At 36.4% G+C, this 26,935-nt stretch overlaps 1 protein-coding gene across 1 annotated transcript in view; it reads left to right on the top strand.

Annotated features, from left to right (window-relative positions):
- Nucleotides 1-26,557, top strand: part of PRSS12 (protease, serine, 12 (neurotrypsin, motopsin)) — a gene marked incomplete at its 5' end in the record, with an annotated part of 32,289 nt that extends 5,732 nt beyond the window's left edge. The window contains 9 exons of the mRNA XM_010074137.1: nt 3,476-3,654; nt 4,298-4,439; nt 5,397-5,593; nt 8,584-8,725; nt 14,796-15,001; nt 15,660-15,738; nt 17,871-17,993; nt 24,179-24,459; nt 26,250-26,557. Coding sequence (XP_010072439.1) covers nt 3,476-3,654; nt 4,298-4,439; nt 5,397-5,593; nt 8,584-8,725; nt 14,796-15,001; nt 15,660-15,738; nt 17,871-17,993; nt 24,179-24,459; nt 26,250-26,557 — 1,657 coding nt within the window. The remainder of the gene's footprint in view (nt 1-3,475; nt 3,655-4,297; nt 4,440-5,396; nt 5,594-8,583; nt 8,726-14,795; nt 15,002-15,659; nt 15,739-17,870; nt 17,994-24,178; nt 24,460-26,249) is intronic.
- Between the last annotated feature and the right edge of the window lie 378 nt (nt 26,558-26,935).

The raw sequence follows: 26,935 nt of genomic DNA, 5'->3' as shown, positions 1-26,935 counted from the left end.
ACTGCATGAGAACTAAGCAGGTCAGTGCAGAGGAGACTGGAACAGAACGTGCCTGTTCAACCCTGCTGAGATTATAATGAATTAAAAGAAGTGGCATTGAAGGTAGCAAGCTTTGTGGCATTAACAGGTGGCCCCCAGAGTGTACTGGTTTTGTAACATGAAACTGAGGCTTTGGACCACTGGTGACTTCCAAATTAGCTCAAAAGGCTGAGAACTATGCAGTACTTAGAAAGCTTCTAGATGTCCTGGCAAGCCATGTGGGAATCAAATCCTGACATCAGATTTTAATTTTTCCCCAGTTTATTTTATGCTGTGTAAGTATTTCTGTATTCCTGTACATTTTCAACTGGGAATATCTAATAGTAAGTCTATCTTACAGGCTTTTTCTGCTTTTGAACAGGGCCACTATTAATAAGTTTGGGGAGTCACTAAGCCATGCTTTACATTTCTGTATACTAGTGACAAATGTCATGCTCTTAACCTTCTTCTTTATTACTTATATTTATTGATCTGAGATGCTTCTAGTTTGATTTGTTTTTCTGAGTAAATAAATTGTATTAAGATGGTTCTAAGTCTTTCTGAAATATGTCTAGAGATTTACAGAATTTCTCAAGAATCAAAAAGTCTTGACAAATTTCCTCATTACTATGAAGTAAAATTTTACCAACAGTGGCAGTAAAGCAGTTATAAAGTAATAAAAGTAATCTAAATTTGCACACTGTTAATCCATCTGGAAATGCACCACAAGTTGTAAAAGTAAAGTGTCTCAGTAAAGAGCTTCCCACACCCTTTCAGCTCTTCTGTAACACTCCTATAAGACTTCAGAATATTAGTCTACCATTAATAGGTGAAAAATAATGATAATTTATTATTTGGCTTCATAAATATTTTTTGCTTGATACAAATTGCCCTTGTTACAGTAATGATATATGTAGTCTCTGCTTTATTGGAACTTCAGAGAATCTTACTAGGTTACGGTATAATTCGTTTTCAACATTCACAATAGTCAAGCATTCTCTCTTTGATTTCTTCCTTATTCTTAATGAATAAGGATTCTTTTTTCTAACACTTTCTAGACATTTGTATGAGCATCAGAATTAAAAAAAAAAAAAGAAATGGAAGCTATGTATGAGGACTTTCTTTTTGTGTAAAGTTTGTATATATGCAAATACTACTGAATAATTGAAGATATTTTATACATATAAATGTTCCAAAGTACAATCATCTTAAAAACTACGAGTAAACCAGGCTTTCTATAATAAGCCTATGATATAGTTAGGGTAATATTAATAAAAATTGGTACCTTGAAAGTAGGCTTTTCAGTCCACATTTATTCAATTCTACAAAAATAGCCGGAAGTGCTGAGAGTATCAGCACTATCTTGGTACACAGCCTATCTTCAGTGTACATCAGAAAGGTACACTGGAAAAGCAAGACATTTTTATTTGCTTAGGTGCTTAAATATAAATGGGATACCTAGATTTGAAATAAGGATTACCTTTAGTGTAATCTATGGATTATGTTTTCATAGTTTACTATATAGTCATTCACAATTTCCACCAGTTCGAAAAGCAGCTTTTTATGAAATACAGGAGATGGAGGGCTTGGCTTTTTTCCCATTACCAGCATCACAAAATATAAGTGTTCAGTAAATTAATACTACATATAAAAATGCATGGTTACTTAACAAACTAAATAAAAGAATATTAAGGACAATCAGGAAATGTTTGCAAAGCTCAGGGAAAAATATAATTTCCAGTCTATTAAAAGTCTTCTTGTCATTGCTACAGGAAAAAAAAAATGGAGCAAGATACCTGTTAGTAGGTTATCTGGAATTAGGGAGGTCTTTAGGAAGAAGAGGTAACGTCTAATTAAAAATGTCTCTCAAAAACAAGGTACTACAGAATTAAGCTATACATTTTGCTAAAGTGTTGCTTGCTGAGTGTTTGAGGCTATTTTTGGTTTGCTTACCTGCTTCTCTGAAGCAATTGCAGATTATAGCTCTTCGACCCACTGAGTAAGTAAGACATGCTTTTTGATACTTCCAATGTTCTCCACCACTTGAAGGAGGCATCTGGTCATCAAAGAAGCAGTCTGAAAATTAACAGTGTGTTTTCAAGATTAATGAAGCACAGTTGCTTGAAAATATTAAAAACAAACTGATTTTAAACAAAATGAAAATGCACAACACAGATTATTTAATTTAGCTTTCTTGTGTGTGCTTTTGTTTACTAAGCACTATTATTTACAGTGTCTACCATGAATTTCCACATCCTTCTTTTTTATAGAACTTTTTTGTGATCTGAATTTAATTTTTATAAGCCTCTTATTGCTGTTGTTTTTCCCATACCCCTTTACCATTTATCAAGAATTTTTAAGATTGCTAACTGTAAATCTAGTATTTTTTCCTTTAAAAGAGAGAACAGAGATTGTTACATATTTATACAAAGCACTAGAAATAAAATCCCCATCTATCTAAATCCGTACATGGATTAATGAGTCAGTGCCTTAAAAATATGAACTACTGCAATTTACATTAAAAAAACCCACAGCAGTGTATTATCCTGACACACCATTGCAAAAGCCAGGTAAGAGTTTGAATGACTACATCCTGAAACAAAATAGTCAAGACCTGTCATGTTTTCAGTATAAACTGAACATACCATTCCTGTTAGGTGTTACATGGCAATATATGGCTGGTAGTGGAAAACACTTTAAAGCAAATTAACAATTAGTATAAAGCCCCACACCCAAATTGTATGTTAATTAATTTAAATTAATCCTTTAGATAGGTAATTCATGATGGTAAAAAATTTAGATAGACATTTCAATCTTACAGCTTGGAAAAGATGACAGATATTGAAAATACTCCTATAAAAACTAGACTGGATATATGAAAAGAGAAACTACTGAGTAGAAAGAAACCAAGCCATGAAAAAACATTCACATATGAAAGACATGGTACTTTATATAGAAACTGAAAAATCCTGATAGATCATCAAGTGTTAAATACTGCATAATTTCTGTAATGCTGAAACAATGTTTTCAATGTATTTAGGTTTTTCTGATCAAAATCCTCTATGCTGACATAAAGTGTATAACACACACAAGGCTAGTCATTGATCTACTTTCTGTTCTTACTTCTACCACTGACTGGTGGGCTGACATTGTAGTCACTGAAGATCTCTTCCCCACTAAATGTGGAACAATCACTTTTATCTGCCTCATGTGGGTATTTGAGATTTGATTAATATGCTTTGAGGACAACAGATTAAAGTCATTCTAGAAATACATAGGATTATTTTTACTACATATAAACATTAAATGAAAATTAACATCCTCAGGCTCAAGCTGTACTTCTATAATCTTTTCTAGGAAAGTTATGCTTAAAAATCAAAAGGGACAGAAAAGGAGAACCTCATAGATACTCTTCAGCTTGCTGCTTCTTGACTAGGTGTTTGTTCCATTTTGGCAGGGGTGTTGCCAAGGCATGGAGCCAGGCTTACTTTGGAGAAGGCTCAGGCCCTGTGCTGCTGGATGAAGTGAGGTGCACAGGAAATGAACTGTCTATAGAACAGTGTCCTAAAAGCTCCTGGGGAGAACACAACTGTGGCCACAAAGAAGATGCTGGTGTTTCCTGTACACCTCTCACAGGTAGTTCAATTACCAATGATCACACAGGAAAACAGTGACAAATGCAGAGTTCACAGCTCTGGAAAGAGAATTTGTAAAATTCATAGATGCACAAAACCCCACAGTAATGAAGTGTTCTGGCAGTATGAAAAAGAACCAGCTGTTGACTATGGGCATTTCAGAGGTACAGAAGATCTCACTATTCTATACAAAGCCTTGGTTCCTCGGTAACTGTGTGGGGCACGTCTTAACTGTTTATCACATCTATCGATGACAGTCAGCATTTCAGCATGAGAGCAATGGGAAATAACAGAATATACAGAGAAAAATATAAGGTATATATACAGTGAAGTAATGTAATTAGAGCCCACTCCTGTGAACCTGGCATGTAATAAGGGTTTGGGGGATCAATATCTTGTGCTATTTTTCTTGCACTTAAGCAATTGCATTATGCAACACTTCACAGCTGACCGGGTGCATTATGGCATTTCTTTCATCTTCTCATTAAATGACACCTAGTGATCAGCACTAGGTTTAGTAATGTCGTATTCTGATCAGATGCATTAAATGCAATGTTAGTTATTTTGTTTTAGAACAATAATTGGATCTAAAAAACTCTGATTCTTTTTTTTTGTTTGTTTTTCCTTACTTGTTAATGACACAGATGGTGCATTAAGACTAACAAGTGGGAAAGGCAGCCATGAGGGACGCCTGGAGGTCTATTATACTGGGCAGTGGGGCACAGTCTGCGATGATGGGTGGACAGAGCTGAATACACAGGTGGTTTGCCGGCAGCTGGGATTTAAGTAAGATTACTTCATATTAGATGTCTTTAGATATCTGACTCTGATTTGACAATGATGACAACCATTTACATGAACCCTACAAAGTTCTGTCTTTTTAATATTAGCTGAGCACTTCATAGAAACTACTGGATAAAATCGGTTACAGCCTTCTTCCCTCAAGTCTCTGAGAGATATTTATGGCCTCACTTTAAGTAGAAGAAAAAGCTTCAACTGAGGTTGTGATACAGCAATTTTTACTCACTGAGTTCCTCCCAGTCATTCTGGCTAACTGAGATCAATGCATAGCTGTAGAGAAAAATTGTTCTGTTCAATTTATTTTGCCTACAAAAGTTTTATTCTTCAAAATCTTTGCGTGTTGAACAGTCATTAAAAATCACAGACATTTTGAAGGTGTAAGTCCTTCTGCATCTATTCTAGAAAAACCCAGTCTGTCCCTGGAATACTGTTATGTATTGAAAATAATAATTTAGAAAAAATACCATTAGAGTTTCATGCATTCACTCTGCACTCCTTTTCCTACTGATTGTGGTTACAAAGATGCACTATCACTAGGCGACTGTTGTCTTGCCTTCACATTATAACAGCTCACATTCAAAAAAATTTTGTCTCATTTTTCCCCAGTCTGTGACATTCAAATACATCTATAATACTAAGAACATGCTTTAAGTCTCAAAGTCAGTGAGACAAGCCATATGCTTGGTTGAAGGGAGGCCCTAATCAAAGGTATTACATTCTCAAGTTTGTATTAATGTAACAGAAATTCCTTAAAAAACATTACCAAAGTAGCAGCATATAATGCTGTAGTTGAATTTAATGCTAACTGAACCTGCTCTGTCATGGTTAATGCTGTTTACTGTTATTGGTTGAGAAGCCTTTATTTCTTCAGAAACACTTTCCTTTCTAGTGCTTAAGTATCACTGTGGACCAAAACATTATGTGTATGTATTTGTTACACAGGTATGGAAAAAGTGCACCTGAGAGCTACTCAGGAGGAAGCTCTGGGCCCATCTGGTTGGATGATGTCAGCTGCTCGGGCAAGGAGACAAGCCTTCTGCAATGCTCGAGGAGAGAGTGGGGAAAGCATGACTGCAACCATCAGGAGGATGTCAGACTCATTTGCCATTCAGATAACGACAGCCATAAACTCCCGCTTGGTAAGGCATTGGTAAAGTCACAGTATGGGTATTGTGGTGGTGCAGGTCTGAGTGAAGTATAGTATACTTAAGGATGCTCAAAATCTTATTATTTGGCAGATGTGTGCAAGGAAGGAACAGGAAGGGAAAAAAAGCCCACTTTTCTCCTGAAGATCATGTTTAAAGTAACATAAGCAGCCACAGCGTTAAAGATCAACACAAATTTGTAAAGTAGTAAAGTCAGATTCCAGAGATCCTGTTCTCTCAGTCTTCACCAGATTTAAGACCTATTCCACACTTCCTAACGGTACAGCACATTTCACTCAGCACTCTCCAAGTTCTAAGTAATTGTCTCATACTATGAAAAGTTGGAGATGTACCTGAGCACTGAGGAATACAAATCAATAGTATATCTTCCTGTGACCTTACATTCAGACAATCTGAAAAATGAGACATGGAGAAAGAGGAGAAGTTCAGAGATAGCAAGAAGGAAGGGCGAGAAGCAGGATATTATTTCTGTATTACTGTTGCCTATCATTCATATTGTGCGTGGGTAATAGGCCCCACTTGCTGACCAGGACACAATGATACTACAAACACAATCAAAGAGCCAGTTCCAATATCAAAAAGCCTACAAGCTTGTATGAAAAAAGAATTAAAAGACAGATAAGAAAAGAAATGAGAGATGAATACTAATTACATAGTGGTATTGCCAAAATATATACAAATTAATTCCAAATATTCCTAAATCCACATGTAGGTAATTAAGAATTCTGGCTATCGGATATGCACAGTAAAAATTACATGGGAACAATGGGTTGCTCAGCAATTCTGAAAACCAGTTTCACTTTACAGATTTGCTACATATAAATTTTGTAGCTTGTCAGTAGGTAACCTTTTACAAAATTGTTGCCAATATTCTTTATTTTATTATATTCTTTAGTTTATCCAAGTATATTTTAGTTGATGCTTGACGTTCTCTGGAAATTAGAGAGTGAAGGTCTATCCTGCAAACCAAGACATGGATTTACTGCATGACATTACTACCTGTTATATCAATAATCAGCAATTCCACATGTACTTTTCTAGTCTCTCCCTCTTTATAGTTTTTATAGCCTTTTGACGTCGCACAATCCAGTGAATGTTTTAGGTTGCAGTACAGTTCCATTATGTGTCAATGATGTCAAATCACATTTGGAAGAAATAACAGGAATTCAAATCATGACTGCTGTCTTTACAGATGCAAACCATCTGTGGTGCTTTGCTCAAATTCCTATAAAATACAATCTTAGCTGAAGGAGGTCTGGTTCACTTAAATGCATCCATATGGTAACATTCTCACATCCCCCATTACCAGAAAGTTGTATTAATTTTGTGTTCATAAATATATATATATTCTAAAACAGAAGAAGATGAGATAACAATAAAATAGATATACTGTATCATCAATATCCCATGCTTCTAGCTGTGTAATATAATTTTCACGTAAAACATGTATTTCCAGAGTAACACAAAATTTCAACAAGAAAATGAAGACAGTGTATCCATCTGACATTTCCTACAAGATTTCTGACTGGAAAGCGGACAAAGACTCTATTGTTACCATTTACTTCCCAGCACTTGAAAAAGCCTTTTTTCTCTGAATTGAGTGGAAAAATATGAGAAATTAGTAGATGATATGAACTGAGAAAATATAGACATTGAGGAACACTAAAAATGAGATAAAATACACTACAGTAACTACAGACACTTTTGTTTAGTATGTAAGATCATGACAACATAGCTAAACAGAAAGCTGGTGAAGCTAATTCATGTCACTGTCCAGATAGTATGAACTCCAGTATAAAAAATGTGCTTTAAATGATATTTGAAGCAAATAGACTTTACTTCTTTTTTCAAATTTTTCCTCATATAATTAATGAATAAGGCCAGATTTAACTCGCTCTGATCTAGAGTAAGGTTTGGCATGCAAAAGTTATTCTTACCCTAATCGGAATTAAATTTCAAATGCAAATGTCTTAAGATACTGGTTTTTTTTAAGAGCATAACTAAGTAATTTCTCATCCTTACAGGGTTAGAAGAGATTAAGAATGGGTTAGAAGGATGAGGAACAGACTTTTCAATTATTCCAAAAAGAACCTCTAATTAGTGTATTAAGGATTATAAAGTATGACACATACCAAAAGAATTAAAAGGTGATTCTCACTTAAACACTATAAACATGCCTCAGAGGAATTTTTAACTTTTTTAGGGCTAGTTGCATTGCTAGCATGCTATAAAGGAGTTTTAACATAAGTGAGAATCAAATATGCACTTTGCGTAATGACTCAAAATCTAACTACAGGCCAAGCACTGAACAAACCATGAGTAGTTAAGTCTGACTAATCCACATGGGTGAGATTCTGTTTTATTAACATATCTGAATAAGCAATCAATTTCAATTCCTAGAAAAATAATCACACATTAGTCTAGAATAACGTGCTGTAGAACATTACGCTATCACACAAAATACACCACAGAACAGCATGCATAATGAGTAATAACTGAAGTTCAACACAGTGTTGCACCTTTTTGCTGGTAGCAACCAGTTTGAGAATGGATTTATGAACTGATGTATAGTTAAATTAATCCATAAAGTTTCCGCAAGGAAAACCTGTCCATCTTCTGTGTTTATCATATCAAAGATATCTCAGGTGTTTTCTGCCATTAGGGGAAGAATTGTTCTCTGCCCATTGTGGTCAAATTCTGAGGTATGCCACCTCTTTGTATGAAATGAAGGAACCAGATGAACTCTGAAGTTCATAATACAGTAGTATTTCATATTTGCCTTATAATTTGTACAAATTGCTTCCTTTTGCCAGCCAGGAAAAATACGACTACTTTAACAGCTGACATAAGGTTTGTTGAACATAAACATAAGTTGATTCTATATATTGAACGTGATGAAAATGACTTAAAGTACTAGTTCTTGCTTCTGTTGTTGTGAGTTGACAGCAGTAATTTATTCCCAGGTCCTCCCATCAGGCTGATGGATGGTGAGAATAAGAAGGAAGGACGTGTAGAGATTTTTATCAATGGCCAGTGGGGCACTATTTGTGATGATGGGTGGTCTGATAAGGATGCAGCTGTAGTCTGTCGACAGCTTGGCTACAAGTAAGAAAACTCATTAAACTGTTTCTCGAGTTATCTGTTGTATCTAAAAATGTTAAGTTTCTGCAACCGAATATCACCAAGCTATGTCTGATAACATAATATATGGCTTTTAAAACTTGCCCGTTTGGCATTCTTTCAGAAAAGTGTATTTATGCTAATTATATAAGTAGGCTATGTCTTCCAAAGGAGTATTCATTAACTAGTGGTATTTGGAAAAGGAATTTTAATATTCGAAGGCATATCATGGTCTGACTGGCAACTGAAATGCCAAGTTAATGCTAGTCATTAAATATTTTTTTAGAAGTTAAATATTCCAAATTAATAAGTCATTGACTAAATACTATATTTTATTTGTCACTTATGGTGGTACATGCCTATATGACAAAAACATATTATACCATTTAAAAAAATTTTTTTACACTTAGTTGCTCTATTGTAACTGAGAATTTGATTTAGTGGATCTGCTCTGTGCTCTTTGCCACGTGAACTGTTCTTAACTTACTTCTTTAACCATCGATTTTCCCATTTCCAAACATTTTTTAAAAGTTAGAGTGAAATTTCTAGTTTGGAAAAAAGAAAGGAAACTAACATTAACATCTAGAATAGATAGATGATTACATAGTCTGTGAACTATGTAGACTCCGTTTTGTTTCTGATTTTGTGTCAGAGCTCATACTTAAGTGACAATTTTCATTCATATAACAATGTTGATATTGAGTCATCATCAGCACAGAAAAACTAGTACTTTAGTGATTTGATCTAACAGTAGAGATTAAAAAGAAAAACCTTGGGGAATTTAAAATGCCTTTTTCATTACATTAGCAAAGAAAATACAAATATTCAGAACCTAGACTTGGTTTACCACAGTTTACTGACATTGTCTGGAATTTGGCTAAAATTTCAGGGGTAATGATTGTATTGTTTTAAACTGTTCTTCATCTGTTTTCACTGAAAGGTATAATTTTGCATATTAATATCTATCTTCTGTTAACCTTAACAATGACTTTGAAATCCTTATAGGTTCTAACGTAACTGTTAACATTTTTAATGAAATATAGCAACAGGTCAGTACCCACTGTCACGAAGTGTGGATATGATTTCTTCAGATTCAGATGTAGCACACCAGCTACTGAATTCCTAGTTTCATGGGGTTTTTTTGTTCATTACTGATCTGGCTTGACTCGATGTAGCTTGGAGATTTGATAAAACTGTTATACAAAGGATTATGGCTTTGGCCTACATGACAGCAATTTGAATAAGCTTCATTTAACACAGGAATAGACCTGACAGGACAAAAACATGCTCTAATTAAAACCACCGCCATGTATATGTGTCACTTTTGAACCACATAGCTTCATCAGGCTTACATCACTCATAAGCAATTTTTTTCTGGATACCCAAGAGCAGTAAAGATATAACAACTATAGTCAGACATACAAATAGCAGTACTAATATGAGCTGAAAAAATATCCAGAACACTAGTGAAATACAAGAGGAAGCTAGTGAAATGTCTTCTCTGAATATATCTGTAAAGAAATCTGAGGTTAAGAAATACAAATGGTGTTTTCTGTTTGCTGTATCTAACAATGTAAAGTTTCTGCAACCAAAAATCATCAGATTATGCCTGAACACATAATATATGCCTTTTAAAAACTGTCTGGTATTGTTTTACTAAAGCATATTTATAAGTACTAGTAGAGTATGTCTTCAAAACTACAAAACTTGACTTGTATTCTCTCCCACTGAATCATTCATTTCATCTACTTCATTCTCAGCCTCTCTGGCCTTTTATATGTCTCTCTCAAATAATCAAACTCAAGCACTTAATCCCACCTTCTGTTTTTAAATCTCTGCAAAGATAGACAGTTGGATGGATTCTCAATTTATGCCATGTCAGAACTGCAGAGTTAAGATTATAGGATGCAACAGAGCACATGTTTCCTGAAGAACCAGGGATAGACACATTTTAGAAACCTAAAATTAGGTTCCAGAAATTGGGAGAGCTTGTCGGAAATGCTGGATCTTGGTGACCCTATGGCTAGACAGCTGCATTCCACAAACCTGACTGTGCCATTGTGTGCACTGATGAACTGAAATTGCTTCTGGGCCTAGGAGTTCATGAGCACAGATCTTTTTGCTAAAATTCAAATTACATTCAGTGGTGACTTGACTGTTCCAAAGCAAGGCTGGGGCTTCTGGGTTCATGCACCTGAGTTTGAGGGTTGGTGAATGTTGTTTCTTTAAAAATAAACACATTATGACCTTTTCCTGGGAGGAACTCAAAATGCATCTAATACTGAAGTTGACATTGGTTTTCATTAAGACTGATTACAGAACTAAACAGTATAATTCAACTCCCTTTACAATGCTATGTTTAATTCTTAAGTCTTTCCTACTGGCGAATTTTTTAATACACTTGGAAAAAAAAAATCATACATTTATTATTACGATTGGGAGAAAAGACTGCCTTAAAAAGGAAGACTTGTGTAAGCAGAGAATAAACACTGAGAAAATGGACTGAGTTTGTCCTGCATATATTATTCATGCTGTCAACACTTATCTGTACATTTATTTTACGAAATCCTGCTTTGGAACATTCTCAGCCATCTAGTAGGGTTCATGTCTGAGACTGAAACAAGAGAATCCCTGAGTTGGCAAAATCACTATGTTCAAAGCAATACCAAAGACAGCTCATTAAGCCACTTTCTCAAATCCATGATTAATGTCAGAAAAACCTAATATAAAGAACATTAGAAAACAGCCTGACTTATTGGCTAAAACCAGTCATGAAAACATAACTAACAGCACCCTAATCAAAGTATATTTGTGGCAAGATAAACACCCAGAGAACGCACACCTATTCTGAAATAATATCTACTACATGATTGGTTTTAAAATACAGAAGTATTTTGATAGAATGAGTAAAGAACAAAAGAGAGTTTTAGAAGCTCTTGCATTTTAGAGAATTAAGTGGCCCAGTAAGATTGGACCCTTTTCATTTAGGACAGGCTTATAAGAAGGCACATACCTACACAACAAATGAACAAATACCCTGCTATTAGTGCTCTAAGAATTATCTACTACAGGAAAAAAAAAGTTCTAGGGTAGTTGCCATCTATACTAATCAACTGGCTTTCCTAAGTAATAGTATTATGAATAATGGTAATGCTGCATCTGAAGAGCTCAGCGTGTTATTGTGTATGGCCTTGTGTCTGAGAAAAGCTAGGGGATAAGACCTGAAGCTGCCCTTCTCTCTAGGGACAGATCTGAGCAGGCAAGGAGGTTGTTAAGGGTGAACTAAAACCAGTTGTAAGAGCACATTCCAGCACGTATCACATACATAAGACTTAACACTGCTACATTTGGAGATCCCCCAATTATATGAAAAAAGTTTCTCTATTAAACTGCACTCCTTGCTCTAGAACATCATAATTTTTATATTTGTTTCCTGATGGATGTTCTACTTAAACAGTGGGGTGTAGGGGTCTTTTTTTTTTGGTTGGGTTTTTGGGGTATTTTTTTGTTAAGAGTAGTTATGGACACACATTTCATAGCAACTACCAGCAAACTGAGAGATTCCTGATGCACAGTAAGAAATATATAGCTTTCATATAAAGGTATGAAGACTCTCTATAGTACAAGTCCCACGATTCAATTCATGTCAATGCATGATTGCAATCCACATGCAGTAAATTCCTTCCTTCCTCCCTCCTCTCTCTACATCTCTTTCACCTTAAATGTTTACATATGCGATCTCACAGATGTCAGAATATTCTTTGAGATTTATCTGGTAAGCCAATGGAGGTAGTGCCCTTATTAAGTAGCTGATAAGAGTCTGAAGAGACAGTTATATACTGAACTGCAATAAATACTTCTCTGGGAAAGCCTACTGTGGTGATTCACAACAAAGTCGTTTTCAATATCCTGAGGAACTGTAGAGCAATGCCCTAAAGCAAAAACTTTGTTTTTTGACATAGAGATACCAAAACCAGGTACGATTTTGCAACTCGTGCCTGCACTGTCTCATCATTTTGTAATACCATACATGGACACAGCAGCTGCCCACGGGTATCAGAGAGCTGGACATCTTTCTGTAGTTATCTGTAATCAGAGTATCATCCACAAAAGAAAAGTATTTGGAGCAAGAAGAGACACGTTGCTTGTGACTGACAAGTTAAATCATACTAAACTCATTAAGCAAAGATTGTCCTGTGCTCATTACAAAGTCAGTTAAGTCTTTGGATTATCTAGTAAATACATGCTAGCCATGGAAAATAAAAATGTGTAAGGACAGTTGACCTTGTGGTGTCATCTCTGTCAGATGTTTTACATGCTTCTCTTTCCTGGCTTTTTGCAATTCATGCATTCTAACCAATATTCCCTACTCAGAAAACATGCACCTACCCTTCAATACATGGTAAAAAAATCCAAACAGGCAAGGCTTTCTGTGTGCAAGTTTGAAAAAGTAGGAAGCTTGTATGTATTATGTTCATGTTTGAATTATATGGATATTGCAGCGGAGGGCTGGATTCTTTGAGTTTGATCCAGCCATAGTTCTAGTATGATGAAGCTTTGAAAATGGTATGACAAATCAAAATTCCTCCCCAGCAGAGGATCCTGAGCTGATGAAGAGACAAACTCTTTATGCCGTTCTCACCTATCTTTCCCAACACTGCAGGTATAAAAAGAGATACAAAAAGAGGTGTAAAGGGAGAGAAATATCTTCTTGCCCAATACATTTTCATTGTTAAACTCTCTTTCTCTGCACCAGCATTTCATTGTATGTGTAGTTACCCTTTTGTATACATAGAAGTACTGTCCTTTAGAATATGCAATTATAACATATCCTTTAAAATGGAAATCTGTGATACAGTACAACATTTTAGTTATCTAGAATTCAGTATATTCTTATCACAGTAAAATACCAGTAAATTGCTCTTAACTGATACATAACCTTGTAGTTCAGACACACCTAGAGGAGGCTGTGGCTTCCTGCCCCACTTCCCTGTTTAGCCAGATGGGTGGTCTCCCACTCATAATGCTTTCTGACTCTTAAACTGCATACAACAAAACATCTATTTATATATCTAGAAGCATTATCCTAAGTAGTTAAAAGTAAAAAATCTGGCACAAAAGTTACCAAATGAGACGCTTACATGCACAACTCATGCTGATTTTTTTCATTGTGCTTGTCCATTCACTCCCTCATTTGGGAAAAATGTTCATCATTCAATAGAGTTCATTTACACAACCGACACTGCAGTCACTGCTGAATCTCTCTGGCACTACATACAAGCTGTAAGCATCAGGACTTCAAACTCTAATAAAATGTCCTTAGTCCAACATTTAGATACTTTAGGTTTGATACTTATACAAGCATAGGATTATCATACTGACCTTCTTTGTAAAATGCCTTGAGGCCTATATATGAAAATGCTACAAAAGCACCAAGTACTGGGTTCCTCCCAGGAAAAGGTGAGTGCTAAGACTGAACTGGGTTCAGTCTTTCTCCAGTTACATTGCAGTTTTAGAACTCAGATGTGGGGTGCACTTTAAAAATGGCACGATAACAAAATATGTTAATAACTATTAACAGCTAATAGATATACAAATCATAGCTCCTACGACACTACAAGTAAACTGTATTTAACTGGTCCATCTTTCTGAGGGAATCAAACCAGAACAAATTATTTTTAGCATTCACAGATGCTGATTTTATATGAGGATTAAGGAGATTATGAAAAAGCAGCTTTCACATATTTTATTTTATAGTTACTTGTAATACTGTTACAATGCAAATAGTTTGCATAGTGCTTTCTAACTAGGTACATAAAAGCACTTTTTAAACATTAATGAACTGTAGCAAGTTTGTTACAGTTTTTTTCTTCTGCTAACAAGAGTAACAGAGGCAATAAGAACAAGTTGGCATCAAGTGAATCAGTGAATAGGGCTTGGAATAAAATCACAATGTCTTCATTTCACAACTCACTCTCTCTGAAATATTTCAGCTGAGTAAAATGTAGAATAGCGCCTCAAAATGTTTAATTAAAAAAATATGCTCTGTTTCCAGAGGTCCAGCTAGAGCAAGGACAATGGCATATTTTGGGGAGGGCAAAGGCCCAATCCACGTGGATAATGTGAAATGCACAGGAAACGAGAGATCCTTGGCAGACTGCATTAAACAGGACATTGGAATGCACAACTGCCGTCACAGCGAGGATGCGGGGGTGATCTGTGACCACCTGCGCAAGAAGGCCCCCGGGAACAGCAATAAAGGTGAAGCCCCTTTGTGAGTTGTAGACTAACGGGTTTGGATGGGGAGCTGTCATGGGAGGAAGAGACGGACGTGAACGGTGCTACCTCACAGAGGAAACAGCTATATCAAAAGAATTATGGACACAAAAGTGGTGGGAAATCCTCTCTGCTGACACTGTCTGACCTTATTGCTAGGCCAGCTGTGCAAAGGCATCATAAAGACTATTCAAATGACACAGGGTATTTGTCTACCATAGTTTACAGCAGCTGCATTTCTTAAATTGTACGAGGGACAGGAAAATGCAAAAACCTGGACAGCTACTTTCAACTTTTCCAGGTCCAGCTTATCTTCAGCTGAGGATGGAGACCTATGTGGTATGCCAAGCTCTGCTTCCACTTACATAACGTAAGGAGGAAGCCTATAAAAAACTACAATAATTAAGAAGCAGAGCACAAATGTGTAAATTGCTCAGTGATCACAGTCAAAAAATCTCAGATAAGAAGAATTAGTAAATCTGAGAGAATTCAATGTATTATCCCCAAGGAAAATTTGGTTGTTAAAAACTACCATGAAACAGATTAATTTAAGTATTTGTGTTTTTTTCAGTTAATTCTCATTGTAGATTGGCTACTTTTTATTTTGAATTTAATGCTGTCTACAACTCCCTTTCTGGTTTAGATTCTCTTGCTTCTGTTTGTGGATTGAGGTTACTACATCGTCGACAAAAGCGAATAATTGGTGGGAAAAATTCTTTAAGGTAAATATTTGGGAAAGACAAGTAATTTTGATTATAAAGCTTCTAAGACATGTATTTGCCATAAGTGGTTTGCCTAATTTGTATTTTTATTGTAGATTTGTTTTGTTTGGGTTTTCATTTGTTTGTTTTTGGGTTTTTTTTTGTCTTGTTATGAGGTAGAACTAGAAATACACTCAAAGCAAATGTGGTAGGAAATTTAAAAATATTAATTGATTAATACTTACAGCATTGGTTGAAAATCTGTATATGCTTATGGGTTTAGGCCTTGTGTTACATTTCTTTACTTTCAAAACAGACATTTTACTTTTTCTCAAAGGTTATCTTATATCAGGATGTGAGCTAAATGAAGAGAGCTGTGAATACAGTGTAAGATTTAAAATGCAACCTACAGTGAAAAAAAAGGCATGGGTATGATTCACTGCCTAAGACCTGATTTCCTTCAGAAAAGAAGCTTGTCTCATAATGACACAGCTATACAACCCGGCTTTTTGTTAACACTTTGTTCTTAGCTTTTAATGGCATATTTACATTTAGTTAATATAAACAGATTAACTAAATACTACTACTCCTACTAAATGCTACAACAGGAAGTATAGAGTTTATTCTGTTAACAGTTGTGAGTAACCACAAAAAATACATATTCACAGAATCTTACAAAAGGGATTGTAAAAAATCCAGTTATAGTATTATATCTCATTGTGCAACCTGTTTCAAAGTACACGCATAGCCTCAACCAAACCATTTCAATAAAGACACTGCCTAAGTGGAGGAGCTTCAAAGAACAGTAGCAAGAGGGACCGCAGTAAAACATTTAAATGCAGCCAGACAAAGCACAGTAGGATTACTTACCTTAGTAAGGAGACAAATGAGAATAATAAATAATGCATTGTGCAGGAAAAGAAGATCAAGTATTATTGTCTGAGAATATGTGTACAAAGGACACTGGATGCAATGGAAAGGTGACAAATAATGGATTGCACAATTAAGTCAGAGCAAGAAACTTGATCTCATAATAAATAAGCACAGGGACATTAGATGAAGCAAAAAGGTGAGAGAAATCCAACAATGCACATTGAAATGCTTCAAAATCCGGAAAAGAACATATGAACAATATCAGAAAAGGACTCATTGTCACAAGAAGTCATTAAGACAAAGAACTTGACAAAGTTCGAAAAGGAACTGGATGCTTAAATACATCCCAGGCAATCCAAAATTGTCCAAATTACCTCATTTTGGAAAGACATATTAAATCTCATCTTCCAAAACTTAAAAATATCTAAATTGTTTTATACTTTATGGAAGTAAATTCTTCCACTTTAAAACATTTGGCACAGGCAACTCTGAGATAGGATGTTGGACTAGATGATCCTGAACAGCTCTTGTGCTCCAGCAAACCTGGAGTACATATACTTCAATTCAAGTTGACAGTAGTCAGAAAACACCTAAGCTAACCTGTTGCTTATTCTTGGCTGTTGCTTACAGGTGCATCTCTCTCCCCCTCCCTTCCCTCTGATTTTACTCATCTATTAGACTGGTGAAAAATAATCCAACCTGTCTTGATAGGCTTGCAAATATGTGTCCCAGATCTGCTACACAAACCAGATGATCACAGGCTGAAGAAAGGTGCTACTCTTACTTGTGGTTTTTACGGTTTCTTTAGACCTCTTGATTTGCTAGCTTCCCTTTTCAAACAGCTCAAAATTGACAAAGATATTAACTCAGACAGAAAAGGATGCTGGGTTAAACTTTTCAAGAAATTCCCTTTTTCTCCTCTCCAGTTGACAGGAAATTTCTGGTTTGTTGACTTGGATGGTATTTGGCAAGGAACACATAGAATGTACTTTTGGCACAGTGAATGCAATCTGAGAAGGGAACGTTAAAATAATTGACAGTGGGAGGAAGCGCTCAGGGTGCTGGATGCCCAAGCAATCTGTAAAGTAATCCTGACCATTGTTAAGTGGAATTCTAAATGCTGTAGGAGCATAAAAGTATTCTCAACTGTTACTCAATAACATGGTTTGCAAGCTGTCTGAGCCAAAGAAACTAAATAGGATTTACATTCAAGGTAACTGACAAGCTACCTTATTTTTCCATTGTTGTACCCTGAACACAATGCCTTATGCCCTCTGTAGGGCTGGCTGGCCATGGCAGGTTGCACTCCGCCTGAAATCATCTCATGGTGATGGAAGACTCTTGTGTGGTGCTACTCTCATCAGCAGCTGCTGGGTCCTCACTGCCGCACATTGCTTTAAAAGGTAGGTCTCTCTTCAATAATGAAGTGTATTTTCAAACTATTTTGTTGTTCTGGGTATAGGCAAAAATATTCCAGTTCAAGCCCACTGAAAACTGTTCCAAAGAGTTCTCTGGTTTAAGTAAACTCAACCAACCAACCTCCTTTCCCCCAAATGAAAACAAAACAAAAAACCTAACACATTGATATTATCCTGGGCGTTTTGCTTATTCATCACAAATAGGCTCAAGCAACTGCCTTACTCTATTATCTCACAGTACATAAAGAATTGTCTTTTGCAGACACCTAATGAAGGTCCCATTCCCTTTAAAAGAAGTGCCCTACTGATATAATTCTCTGACAATGACGTCTAATCAAACTGTGCCAAATTCAGCTTCTTTCCGTGTGTTTAGCAACTGGTTTGCAACTTACACTCCCTTGTAAAGCACATTTGATCTACTTGGTCTAACTACTACTTCAGTTCTCAGTATTAAGCCATTACCTAGCTTTTCTAAATGTCTTTTTCCATTTTTGCAGAAACAGTTAAATTTTGTTACTGATAATTCTTCTACTCAGTTTTTATTATATCCCCCTTAGAGTACTTTTGACGTCAGGAATTCACTACTGATTAAGTTACTGTAGTATAAAAGTACCAACTTGCACAGTAAGGAATCTGGTCTAATATTTTAAGTTTTCAAGAGCAATAATTGCATTGGAATCCTTACAAAAGGTTGCAGTATGGGCTGGGATAAAGCACAGAACAGCATTGCTGTTTTGAGGATGTTTGATATCATTTCCTTGAGTGGGCTGCAAATGTTTTAACTTTGGACTTTATACCTTTCCTTTTGCATGCTAATAACTAAAAAGAAGACTCAGATATACTTTTACTTGAACAGAAACTGTTACCTTTGCTTAGCACTAGATGTATGTATTTTAATGTCTCATGAAAATAATGAAGGACTTTTTTTGGTAATATTTCAAGTTGAAATGGTCAAACGATAAAATTTCTGCCTACTTCTACTGATGTCCCAGTTGTTTCTGTAGACTATGAAAGCACTTCAGTTGCTATTACGAAATTTTATAGAAGTGTTCCTATTACCCTGTTCATCATCTCTGTAGTGATTACTAAGGATGCAACTTAAACACTTGAGAAAGCCTTTGATTAAAGTCTTGAAAACAAGGCAGTCCTTTCTGTTATTTTATCTCAAATATCTTCTTCAAGGGAAGAAAAAGGGAGGTCATGGGAAGCCAGTTATGTTTTCTGTGTGCAAATCAAGATCGTAGTTACCCAGCTCTCTAGAATGCTTTCACAAAGTTTGGTGAAACGTTAGTATTTGCTGTGCTGCGCAGCTGCAGTTGCAGTGCATTCTTACAGGAAGCACTCCCCAGAATACATTACTGCTTCTTCCCAACGCCTTGCTTACCTAACTAGGGCTCTAACTCACTGAATCATACAATGGTTTGGGTTGGAAGGGACCTTAAAGATCACCTAGTTCCAGCTCCCCTGCCGTGGACAGGGACACCTTCCACTAGACCAGGTTGTTCAAAACCTCATCCAGCCTGGCCTTGAACACCTCCAGGGTGTTCCATTACTGAACACGCTGCCAAAGCGTGCTCATTTTGGATACTCTGCTAAACACCCTCACGATGGGTGAGTGTTACGGTTGAGCAGCAGCATGGCTGGAGCACTGTACACTGTGGTACTTCCCAATGGGTGCAGCCACTCAAGGGTCTGTTACAGGCTATCCTAAAACTGTTGCCTGTGGTCTCAGGGACCAAAGTATTGTTTTGCCCCAGATGTTGCACTTAAAACTGCAACACAGATCTAAGCATGCAACTCTGACAGCCTGTGGAAGCACTAGTGTTTCCTGTAAAAGACAGAAGGCACCTTTAGCTCTAAGTTGACATTGGACAGACTGCGCTGAACTTCCTAATGATCTCAGAGTTATTTTAAGGGGCTAGGTTTCCAAGAGCTATCTATAGATCAAGCGCCTTCTTCACATATTTTCCACAGGCAGACAAGAGAGAGGTCAGTATACCATTTCTCATATCCTGGAAATTGGAACACCAATAAAATAACAAAAAGTGGGCTCCTCTGCACTATGGATAAAAATTAAATACAATTGTATGCACAACAATAGGAGTTGTTCACCAGTGGTATAGCAGCATTACTGGTTTCTATAATTTCACAGACACATAATTTAATATCAAAAATTGTTTGAAGCTATTGCTCCTTTTATAACCCACCCATCTTGTTATCAAGTTTTGTCCTGAGTGGTTCTGACATCTATAGGGAACTTGCAGGTCTATACATAAAAAAAAAACCAAAAACCAAAAAAACCCCAAAAAACGAACAAAGAAATTACAATGACCATGATGTCATTTTAGGAAATACTGTGTTACTTGACCATTGTACTATTTTAATAATGTAACTCTTATTTCGGTGCTTCTTTAGCCATTCCTGAATGCCCAACATTGTTCTGGTAATTTTGACAACTATGGCCCCTGAGGCACAGTGGAACCAAATACCTAGTAAGACACCAGAAACCAAAGTAGAACCCAGAATTAAAATTACATTTTCTCAAATTTAGCATGAATTAGATGAAGTCAGGTGTGACTTCAATGTCAGTACTTCACTTGACTGGCAGCAAGATGCTATTAGGATGGTGGCCGATTACTAATCCAGCCTCCACTTAGCTGGGAAATAAACCTGCCAGGTGGTCCTAAGGTCAACATTGCCAGGCTGCACTAGAGCTTAAAGGCATGCCCAGCCCAGCCATCCAGCAGGATGAAAGCAACATAATTTTCCACCCATGGAGCACTCCCAGACTCCTCCTCTCCCTCCACTCTTCAAATGGGATGTGTGTTTGGTGGCTCTCTGCCATTTCACAGGTGACTTTTAGGAGAGGAAGAATGGACACCCCTGAGCTAGACTACTTTGCCTTTTTCATGTACTGATGCTCTGTTACAATACTTCCACATTTGGCAAATACCAGCTGCTACAGGGGAAGAAATATAATTGTCTACAGATTAAAAAATCAGTTTAGGAAAGCCTTATGTGTGTGAATGTGCACAGAAATATCTAAATCTGTCCAAAGACTGCTCATTAAACTTCTCACTAGAAGCCTTGTAGCTATTTAAGTTTCATACATTTGCATGAGAAGCAGCACTTCTCATTCTATTAAATGTTTAAAATCAGTACTTTTAATTAAGATAAGCTTTCCTGGATCTCCTTTCTTCATTATTCTCCTATAAATGACCATCATCTATAACACAGGAAAACAGCAGGAACCTATTAAAGGGAACACTGTTCCTTTTGTCAAAATCAAGGATGTAACATTAAATAGAAGCAGCAAGTTTTCTACTACACTATCTGATATATGGCTGAAAGGAGAGCACTCGTTATCACTAGTCATAAACAACTTTCCTTTATGCTTAGGCTTACAAATCAAAATAATTAAAAATCAAGTTCCTTTGATCATTGAATCAGTTTAGGAAGGAAGTGTTTTAATTTCTCACCTAAGTTCCAAGTATCTAATATATTTGTGACTTTGTAGTACTTTGACTTCCAGGAGATTTAAAAACAAAACAAAACAAAACACCACACACACAAACACCCCTTTCCTTTCAAAATTGCATTAAAGATAACAGATAGAGTATATGGTAAATCCTGTAATTGATGTTGTGGATAAGGCCTATAAAATAAAATGCAGAGGAACCCATTACATTGAAAAAAAAAAAAAAACCCGAAATATTTATACCATGCAAAATTACCTTTCTGTTTGAGAGACAGATTTCCACTGGACCACTGATAATACACATCTGCAAAATACTGTAATCGTGTTTATTTATATACACAAAACATGTATGTAAATGTACACAATGGCTAACTTAGATGCACAGATATTTAATTGAAGGCAAGAAAGCTTTTATAATGCAGAAACTATCAGCATAGCACTAATATGTGATTTGCTGCACAAAGCCAAAAGTGTATCTATAAATTACAAGAGACTATTGTCAGTGACCTTTTGGAAATGTTTTTGTCAGATTATGTCAGGTAAAATATATATTTAATGCTAATGACCTTGTACATTTGTATTATAATAGGACACTCAGAAGTATATAAAAATTGTTAAAATATTACTTTCAAACATTCAAATATCATATGTAGCAATATAGTAACAAAAACAACTCTTACATTTATTTTACTGGGGGTTTTGCATGTAAGAGTAATTCAAATGAAAATAAAGCCATTTTACTGCAAATAGTAAGTACAGTACTTTCTGTATCAGCTTCCTTTTCTAATCTACCCTGAGGGAAACAGATCCTACTACACTGGCTAATGCATCAGCCAAGATTGTAATCTTGCCTGTGCAAGAGGTGACACTGGAAAAGTACCTAGCTGGCTGCAAAACCCACCCCAGTGTTACTAAACTCTTTACGTTCTGATCATTACATCTGTTGTGTAAACAGATTTTGTAACAGTGAAAGACTGATACTGTGCACCCCGAACATTCAGCTATCTGCCTCTACACTGACCTCGTCCACTTTGGAGAGGGCACAGGAGTTGTGCAGTCAGTGTAAAACAGTCTATAGCTGCGTGTTCTATTCCTCTGTTTTACAAGTCTCACAGAGGACCAATGCATTGATTAGCTTATACAATAAAATGAACTACAAGGGTCTGTCAGCTTGGTTTTCGTAGTGTAGTCAAACTGCCTTAAATATCTTTGAGATAAACATACTGATCCACAAATCAAAAAAAAGCCTGAGCTATTTTTTTTCAGGGAGGAAGTAATGTATTTGGGAGAATACACAATTTAATATTTCTCAGTTGTCCCTCTGAGACTAAAATCAGTATGCATACTTTTTTAAAACACCTCTGTAAACTTTAAAAAGTCTGCATCAGTTACATCTCTTCACTTCTGGCTGCTGTAGAATTTTGATTTCTAACCACAAGGGATGTACAGTATCTGGAGAGTATTTCACACAGACTGCTACAGAGGAGGACCTGGAAAAAGTTTTGTGTTACACAAGTTACTTCGTTTTTCCTATATAGCAGGTCATCTTCAGATGGTTTGGTCATAGCCTGCAACCCTCTCTTATAAGCCTACAAATGAAATTTTGCTCATAGAAGACCAGAAGTGCAAAATTTGACAAAGAAAGCTTCGCAGGCAACCAGGAATGCAACCCACAACTAGAAGAAATATTGAGGGGTACAGCTATGTATTACTGTTCAGAAGAAAACTGTAATGTTCCTGCTTTGCTTGCTACTCTCCAGGCAACCTTTAGTAAGCTATGGAGATCAGCACGTAACTGGAGGGAATAAAAAACAAGTACAGGTTAGAAGGTGATAGAACACTGTAGGGTATTTTCTGCACATGTATTACCAATTTCCTGTGAAGGCTATGAGGGAAAGGGAGAAATCAAAGGAAAAATATTTGGGTTAGCTTAGCCAGATTTTGAAATAAATGCACCAAACAATACTCCCTTGTTTGCATTTTCTTGAGAAGGGCTGTGTGTCCTGTAATCCAAAATCTCCAAAGGCATGCAGAAAAAATTGTTTTTTTCAGCCACAGTAATAATCTCTGGGGTATTTACCATTTAATCTATTATGTTAAAGAAACTGGAGTCATACAGATGCAAAACAAGTCTAAGATTTACAGGGCTTCTGTCACTCACAATAGGTGCTTGTGATGCACATATGCTTTGTTTTCCTTATTATAACTTCAGCTAATGTAAGAGATTTTTATCAAGTTATCTAAGCCTCTAGAATTTCTCAACCAATCTACAAAGCAACCTTGAATACTGTTTTCATTTTGGTAATTGTCTGGAGCATCACAATGATGTAGTACTCAGGTTTTCGTTATAATTACTAGCAGCTTGTGCTATCCTTACTGAATACATTTATAATGCACACCTTGCTTGTACCTTTGAAATAAGTGCCAGTCACAGCAGATGGCCATAAGAAACCTTGCCTATGAAAATATACAAAAGGAACATAGCCCAGTGTAAAACTTCAGGAAAAGTTTTTTGATATTCTTTAGGATACACTTGAAAGTCAATCTAAACATCTGAGAAAGCAATTTTGCTCTTTAAAAAACCAAACTTTTGGTATTGTTATTTATAAGCAATAAAGACACCAATCAAATCCGCATGCTTAGGATCTGACTTTGCCTGAGCCAGCCCTATTTGTTTTCACCTCAATCTCAGGTACGGCAACAACACTCGGAACTATGCTGTGCGTGTTGGAGACTATCACACACTGGTACCAGAAGAGTATGAGGAAGAAATTGGAGTCCAACAGATTGTGATGCATAAAGAGTACAGGCCCAACAGCAGTGACTACGACATTGCATTAGTGAGGCTCCAGGGGCCAGAGGAACAGTGTGCCAGGTTCAGTACCCACGTCCTACCTGCTTGTTTGCCACTAAGGAGAGAGAGACCACAGAAAACTGCTCCCAACTGTTATATCACTGGATGGGGTGACACAGGTAAACAAAATGGAACAATTTTACTCTTTTTATACAGGGGAGTATTTTCTCTCCTGATCCTTAAACAGGAGTGACAACACTTTGTTTACTGAATTTAGTTTGTGTTTGAAAAGTGGCAACTAACCATGTCACAGAACCAGTTGGTAAAATGGCCTCATTAAGATTGACAAGCATGAATGAAAAGCTTATTTGTTGCCAGGCACTCTTTGTGCAGCAGCTTATCACCCCCTACCTCAGAATGTAACTACCAGCTCTAATATATTTTTTACAGTAAGTACAATTAATATTTTAGAAAAGTTATTTAAATTACACTACTTCAATAGAAAAAAGGGATAGAAAATACACAATAGAATTTCAAATAATATTTTTAGTCTCTCCACTGACATTTTCGATCAGCAGTTAGATTTAAATGAAATAACATCTTGCCAAAATTTATGAGAGCCACAATGCAATCTGCAGCGCAGGCTTCCAGGACAAAATATCTTGTCACTTTTTAGGTCAGTACAAGATTCTTTCTCTTCAAAGGTATTTGTCCTTTAAATGTTTTACAAATTAATAACCATGTTTTACTTTCATGTTGTTATGGTGTTGAATATAGTGCAAGACAGCAACCACGCTTGAGCCTTTGTTTCACTGACTCATTCAAACTGGCAAGGAGGCAAGGCCAAGTATCAGTTCTTCCTCTTTACATGCATTAATCTGTGTGCACAGATGGCTGGGTCACTGTACTACAATAAAGGAGACAGACTTGTAGGATGGGTTTTTTTGCTAAAAACAATTGCTAATTCATTGCCTAGCTCTGTCTAACTTTTTACACAAGTCACTGAAAGTTCTGCAATATTGTTGACTTAAGGACACCTATTTAAGGAAACATGAGCCTCCGCAAAAATTGACTTTAATATGGTAAGAAATTACATCATTGCAGTACTTCAGTTGAAATTTCACACTTACTATATGAATCATACTTACTTTATAAGTACAACAAAAAAAAGCGCCTTAATTTCCCATGTTTCCAACTGAAAAGGAGGTATAAGCTATAGAGAAAAGCCAAATGATGTAAATCTTGACATTTTATAAACAGAGCACTGCTTATACAATGCAGGATTCACTGAAGATAAAGAAAACCAAAGGACAGGTTCTGGCCACCCCCACAAAATTAAGATTCCTTTTGGTCAGGAGTCTCATTAATATTCTGGTACATAAAAGTTACCAGGACTGTAAAAGATTTAGACAATACTGCCGATCTCTACCAGAGTAGATGTCGGCTGAGGAACGTTAGCTCCTCAGTTGAGGTGACAAGCAAGCTTGCATGTACTGACTTGGAAGCCAAGAGAGGATGCAGCACCTGTCAGGCTGAGCTAGGCTAGATTTGAACTGGTGATTTAGAAATGAAGTATTTCTACAGCTTTAGTCTCCACTGTTCAAGACTCCCAAAAATAGCTTCCCCATTTAAGTATTAGGGCATATATTATTGTAAAAGAAATAATGTGTGTTTGGAACAAAACAAACCCCAGCCTTGGAAAGATCCAGTGAACATAAGGAGTAAAGATACATTTTAAATTTTAAGCTTTTTTTAAAAAAACACTATATTCCATATTTACAATATCTATATAGTATTTTAGTATTATCTTTAATGCACAGTAGATTTTTTTCAGTATTTAGTCTTATTTTCCATAATTTTATTTAATGACAAAAGTGTGAAGGACTGACAGCAAAAATTTGATTAAATCATATTTATGTTTCCAAGTCCAGGCATCATAATGAGACAATAATTTGGGTCCTCTTTTCAGGAAGGGCTTATTCAAGAACATTACAACAAGCTGCTATCCCCTTACTTCCCAAGAGGGTATGCGAAGAGCGTTACAAAAGAAGATTCACAGGAAGAATGCTCTGTGCTGGAAATGTCCAGGAACAGAAACATGTTGATAGCTGCCAAGGAGACAGTGGAGGACCACTGATGTGTGAACGTCCAGGGGAAAGCTGGGTTGTGTATGGTGTGACCTCCTGGGGCTATGGCTGTGGAGTGAAAGATTCTCCAGGTGTCTACACAAAAGTATCATCTTTTGTACCCTGGATAAAAAGTGTGACCAAACTATGAATGTCTGTAATGAGAACCAAACTTTGTTAAAAAACCGAGGCAGGACAACTTGTACTGCACAGACAATGCACAGCTGGGGCCCACAGAGGGTGGAAATGGACACATTTTCCTGATTCATATCTTTTTGTTAAATCCAGGCTTTTAGTTACGGGTTACTATCTAAAGAAAATCCCTCTGTGTTAAGGAAGCTTACATTGCACGAACAAGTTACCATGTATCTAAGATGAGGGGGAAAGTGATAGCCAGCTTAGAGTAACCTTGGAGCAGGACAGCTGCAGAGTTCATGATGAGATTTGCTGCCCACAGGAAGACTGTAGTACTTCAAGCTATTTATGCTCTGAACTTCTCCAGAATTAATTACAGATCTCAAAATTAATC

Source organism: Pterocles gutturalis, unplaced genomic scaffold, assembly GCF_000699245.1.
Source record: "Pterocles gutturalis isolate BGI_N339 unplaced genomic scaffold, ASM69924v1 scaffold7887, whole genome shotgun sequence".
Lineage (NCBI taxonomy): Eukaryota > Metazoa > Chordata > Aves > Pterocliformes > Pteroclidae > Pterocles > Pterocles gutturalis.
Note: the sequence above shows the minus strand (reverse complement) of the source record. Positions and strands in the feature narration are given on the sequence as shown.